Here is a 5,906-nt window from a genome sequence, read left to right as displayed (position 1 = left end):
CCTCCCCTGCAGCCACAGCAGGACTTAGGTGGAGAGTGTGTATTCAAGGAGGCTAGGGGGCAAGGGGCAGAGGCAGGACATAGGCACTCCAGGGCTCTCCACCCATGTGGCTGCACTCCTCCCACGAGGGCAGAGGTGGGCCCTCAGAGGACGGCACAGTCAGACCTGTGCCCATCCGTGGATCCCTGCTGTCCCCCGGCTCCAGAATCTGCCTAGAGCTACTGGCCCTGGTTTGGCGTGGGAATGCAGCATGCTGAGGGGCTTCAGGCCAGAGACTCAGGGGCCTCCTCTTCTCCCTGCAGGCCTGACAGGATGACCACAGTGGGGCTGATGGCAGCAGCATACCCAGGTAAGCAGGCAGCCATTCTTGACTGGAAGCGAGAGTGGATCCCCCCAACACACACACACATTCAGCCAGTCTGGAGCCCTCGGGTGGGCATTGGTTTGAGAGGGGACACTGCCTGGGCAACCCTAGGGACACATTGAGGATGGCAGGGCCCAAAGACCCAGCGGGTGGTAGGGATTTGGAAGCAGCTCAGACCCCTCCCAGGGTGGTGGAGGCCCAGGAGAATTTGAAGGTAGATGTAGTCACATACTTGCTGAGGAGAATGTTCCAGAAAGGAGGGAACCAGGCAACCGGGGGCAGAAGCCTTTAGGTGGCAGAGGGGAATCTCATCTTTGTCACAGGAGGGGTGGCTGAGGTGTGGATACCGTGGCCAACAAGGCCAAACCAACAAGGCCAGTCCTTAGTGAGGCCATAGGCAGACCCTGGTGGCTGAGGAAGAGGAGAGGGTGGACTGCCAGCATGCTGGGCCCCTATAGATACTCATCGCCCCTTGCCACATCCTCCACTTGCCTGACTCCGGGGATAACAGAAAGCTGAGGAAGGCCTGGCCCATGGGGCTTCTCCAGAGCTACCTTTCGTCCTAGTTGTGGCCAGGAGCCTGGGCCCCCATGTCAGAGGGTTCCCAATCTCCCAGGAGAGCCTGTGGGGCTGAGTACCCATGACTTCATCAGAACATGGGACAAAGGCTTGGTCCCTTAGAAGGGCACAGACGCTGGGCAACTGCCAGAGTATGTGGTAGAGAGTAGGTCCCTCTCTGTCCCCTTGGCCAATACAAAGGGTCCTTGTTTCAGATCTCCGGAGTGTTGGCTGGAAGGCCAGCAGGCTGCAAGTGAGGTCCAGACACACCTCCCACCAGGGTCTTGGGCAGCCCCTAAGAACTTGACCCTTCATGCAGTCACAGAGCAAGCAAAGCCCCCGTAGTCAGTGAGAGGAGCCATAGCCCTGCCCTGTGGCCTCTGAGCCCCACTGACTGGCTGCAGCCGGAACGGTCCTTATGCTGGGAGAGGAGCCAGGACTCAGGGCAGTGTCCCCTGTCTGTCCCACAGCAGCTCTCATGCTGTCTACTGCTGGGTCGGCCACAGTGTGTGCAGCTGGCTCTGCTGGTCACCCCTGTTGGCACCCCAGAAAGAGCGTATGGGGAGGTGGAGGGGTGGGGAGGGGTCAGCACCTTTCATCTCGGCATCAAGAGGGATCGGCTGGATTCCAGCACCTCTGTGGGCCGAACCATGGGCCTCAAGAAGCATCATTTGCCAAAAGCTTCTTTGCAGGGCTAGGACATCTCCAGAGAGTGAGAGATTGGGAGTTTGGGGCCCCATGGGTGAGGCCAGGTGTATGGCCAAGGGCCTGGGATGGGAGCTGGCCAGTGACAGCAGGCCAGGGCCCACAAGTGGACCTCATAGTTGATGGTGGCCAACAGCCAGAGCCTCCTCCCACTGACAGGAGACAAGCCTCACGAACGGGGTCAAATCAGGCCTGCGGTCTGGGCTCCTCGTCCACTGCCCATTTGAGCCCGCGCTGCTCCCGGGCCAGCCGCCCTTGGCCGCCCGCGGGTTGGTTTAGCTGTGTGTTCTTGGGAACACCTAGAAACCGGGCTGCTTGGAAACACGGCAGCGTTGCCATGTGCAAGTTTTCCTCCAAGCCCCGCCAGGGAGGCTGGCCCGTGGCCGGCTAGCAGGACCAGCCCCTGGTGCCTGGCGTTGCGGCCCACACCCTCCAGGCTAGGGAATGCATGTCCCCCTCGACAGGCCCCCAGAACCATGGTTTTTCTGAAGGCTCTGACTCTAGGCTGAACACATTCCTACAGGCCTCCAAGGCCCAGTCTAGTGCGGCCCCAGGAATGCAGGCGCCCGCAGCGCTTGGTGGGCTGAGCGAGGCGCAGGGTGACCGCTCTGCGAGGCCGCGTCTGGAATGCCGCTCCGCTCTGCTCTGCGGTGCGACCCCCCCACCCCGTTCAGCTATGGCCACATTCCTGGTAGGAGCCCAGGCCAGCCCAGGGAGCTTTTTCCACACTCTGGTGCCAGCCCAGCAGGCTCAGGGGAGGGGAGAGGACAGTTTCCATGGCAACGCCACTTTTTGTTATTTCTTATTTTCTTTTTTATGGTTTCTCCAACTTTGAAGCTCTCCAGACAGTTTACAGACTGCGAAAAGGAAAAGTACTTTTCCTTCTCTCCCAGGTGCCCCCTAACATCAGGGCCGTGCTCTGGTTCCAGCCACAGTGCATCAGCCCCTTCCCACACTCGGCTGGGATGGGGGGTTTCTAGACAAGCCAGAGGCACCCAGCTTTCAGAGAGTTCACTCTTTGCAAAAACATTTTAGATGAAATGACTTATTTTGCTCCTAAAAATGCGGGAAAGTGTTTTTGAAACAATCCCTAGACTCGGCCACGTGGCCCCACCAGCAGGGTGGGTCTCAAGGCCTGGGGTCTTGAGAGTGGCTCAAGCCCTCTTGAGCAGGGCTGTCCTTGCCCCTCGTTGGACACTACTGCTCAGCATCCAGGATGCGAGTCCAGCTGGGTCTATAACCTAAGGCGGTTTCCTTCACCCCGAATTCCTGTACTCACCCACACGGTGCACCCAGTGCCCCAGGAAGGCAGCAGCCCAGTCCCACTGACTGGGGCCCGTGACCCCAGGTGGGCACTGGGTAGACTCCTCAGAGACTGGTGGTGGGTAGAGATGACTAGGGTGAGGGGCTGAGGGGGTGGCTGGCACATGAGACCGGGCTGAGCCCTGGGGCAGAGAAGGGGGCAGTGGCCACTGAGAGGCCAAGGACCAGTCTTCCTTCACCCCTTATCCCCCACCCCTGTCTCTTACAGGGGAGTATGTGGTCATGATCCATGACGTGACCACTCCTCCATTCCTGGGCCGGACACTGCCCACCGCCTTCAAACACCTGCGGGTCTTAGCAAAGGAAGCCAGCCTGTGGACACATTTCCCTGAAGAAGCTCCCAAAGCTTCAGGCTAGAAGGGGCTACCCATGATGCACCACGTAGCTGCCAGCATGGTGGTGGCGTCTGCCCCCTCGGGAGGCTACCCTCATTTTGGATGGAAGGAAAGGTGGTCTCCACTTCCTAGAGTCCCTCCATTACCCAAATGACCTAAGCAGCCCGAGTGGGGGTTTTGGGGAGCCGCCCCGCACAGCCGCTGCTTGAATAAAACACTCCACACAGACCACAGAGCAGCCTCCCACATGGTACACGTGGCAGCAGCAGGAGCTGAGCCCGTGGCCTGCCACTGCCTGTGGCCCTTGCTCAGCACTGACCTGGGAAGGCGGGGATATGGAGCCTGGTGGAACACACATGGGGGCTCACTTCAGCACCCCAAAGCCGAGGGGTGGTGGTCACCTGGGTGTTCTCAGAGGCCCCAAGTCTGGCCCACCCACGCTGTGCCCAGGCCCAGCCAAGGCCTATGTTGGAATTCTCTGCCAGGTTGGGGTTAGAGGGTGGCCTTGTGCCCGTCTCTCAGGGAGACCTGCAGCAGAATGGGCCCTGCTGGCTCCTTGACCTCTGCCCAGCACTGCCTGCGCCCAGCAGTCCTGCCTGTGGGACGGGCTTCCACAGTGGTGAGAAATCGAGACAGTAAGCATGTGACCGGTTTTCTGGAAGCAGGCTTCATGTCTGTGTGGGTGGGGGGAAGGGTGCTTATAGGAGGCCTGTGGGCATCAGCCTCCCAAGGGCTGAAAGAGACACTTCTGCCACTCTTTGCATCCACTCACCCAGGGTTAGCCTGGAGACTCACCTCCTCTGACCCCACCAGCCACAAGAACAACCCTGGTTGGGCTTCGGTGTCTGCTGGCCTGTGTGCTGGACGTGGCGCCACCTCAGCCTGGCGCGGCCTCTCTCCGGCTCTCCTAGCAGCCACTCAGCACCCACTCCTCTGCCCTGGCAGCCCACCTCTCAGCTGACCACCCACTTCCTCTGCATGGAGAAACGAACCCATGGGAGAGGAGTCCAGAGCCCAGCCCCTGGCCAGCCTGGCTCCCAGGGGCATGGCCTCTCAGCACCGGAGGGACACTGCTGTCTCACAGAGGAGAGTGTCGTCCACACACGTCCCAGTCACCACAGCCCTTGTCCCCCATGTTCCTCCTCAACCCTTCTCCACTCCTCTGTCTACACTGACTTCCATCCCTCGGGCTGTCTGAAGCCCCACCTCTCCAGACCGCCACAGGCCGCTGCTGAGCACAAGGGACAGCACAATGACCTGCAGCCCCAATTCCAGTCCACTCCCTGGGGCTTAACAACACAATACCTGAAACTGGTGCTTTTTAGGAATCAGAGTCTATTCATCTCACTGTTTTAGAGGTCCGGGGTCAAGCGTGAGGGTCGTCTTTGCTGGTGGATGGCAGGGTGAAGGTACCACACGTGAGACACGGCAAAGCATGAGTGCACGTCTCCTTAAAAAGTCACACGTATCAGTCAGAGGGCCCCTCTCATGCCTGATCACTTCCCACCTTTCCACATCATAATCAAATTAGGTCTCCACCCTCTCAGCACCATGACAATGGTTCATCAGATTTTTTTTTAACTTGCAATGAGGCATTTGAGCTTGCTGAAAAGAGATAAAGAGGGAAAAATGAGACATCCCCCAGCAGGAGGATGGCCACATTGCAATCCTTTCTCCTCCGCTCTCCTCTTGGAATTTGGGGCCTACGTGCACATGCGCCTGGCATGATTTTCAGGCTGCCAGGTCTGGAACTCAAACTGCATAGTTGACCCTGTGGGATCCAGCCACCTTAACCACCACGCCACCTGCTGGCTGAGGCTCATCTGATTTTAACACAGAATTCTGAAGACCACATTCAAACCCTAGCGCCACCCTCGAATATGAAAGACTTTTCCCACTTAACATGTCCCAACTGAGCTCCTGGTTGTCTCTGCAGAAGCACCTCTGGGCCCGGCCATGGTGGCACAAGAAGTAGGGTGTCTCCAGGCAATGCTGAGGCCATGTGGGAGGCTCAGGTCAGATCCTAAGCCAATATGAACACAGTATGACTGCACATTCCTGTGATCCTAGCCAGCTAGGGGGTAGGGGCACAAGGGACAGGAGGACCTCAATGGCAGGACCCTGGCAAAAATACCTGTCCTCTGGAGACCAGACGGTGGTGTGGTGGTAAAGGTGCCGGGCACTCCCACGTTGCCAACCAGTTCGAATCCTGGATCTTGTGGCTTGCTTTCTCATTTTCCCTGTGTGTGTGTGTGTGTGGTGTCAAATTAAAATAAATGAATCAATAAATAAAATTAATTCTTTAAAAAATTATTATTTTATTATTTTTTAAGTTCTCCTGTAGGACATGTTCACCAGAGAGAGAGGGAAAGTGAGAAAGCAAGCCACCAGGTCCAGGACTTGAACCATGGTCAGCCATGTGGAAGTCTAGTCTCTTAACCACCATGCCAACTCCTGGCCCCTAAATAATTCTTAAAACAAGCAAAAAAACCTTTCATGGGGGTCAGCAGGTGATGCAGTGGTTAAGGCGCTAGACTCCCACATGGCCAACTACAGTTTGAGTCTTGGACCCGATGGCTTGAAACTAACGCTAGGCGTGTGTGTGTGTGCCCCAAATCCCG

The 5,906-nt window shown here is 57.7% G+C and overlaps 1 protein-coding gene across 1 annotated transcript in view; it reads left to right on the top strand.

Moving 5' to 3' along the window:
• Positions 1-4,960, top strand: part of MORN1 (MORN repeat containing 1) — an 80,634-nt gene extending 75,674 nt beyond the window's left edge. The window contains exons 13-14 of the mRNA XM_006161166.3: positions 303-349; positions 3,159-4,960. Of these exons, the coding sequence (XP_006161228.1) occupies positions 303-349; positions 3,159-3,307 (196 nt within the window). The 3' untranslated portion in view covers positions 3,308-4,960. The remainder of the gene's footprint in view (positions 1-302; positions 350-3,158) is intronic.
• The last annotated feature ends 946 nt before the right edge of the window (positions 4,961-5,906 follow it).

This window comes from Tupaia chinensis, unplaced genomic scaffold (genome assembly GCF_000334495.1).
Source record: "Tupaia chinensis unplaced genomic scaffold, TupChi_1.0 Scaffold138365_1, whole genome shotgun sequence".
Classification (NCBI taxonomy): domain Eukaryota; kingdom Metazoa; phylum Chordata; class Mammalia; order Scandentia; family Tupaiidae; genus Tupaia; species Tupaia belangeri.
This window is presented reverse-complemented; position numbering and strand designations above follow the sequence as displayed.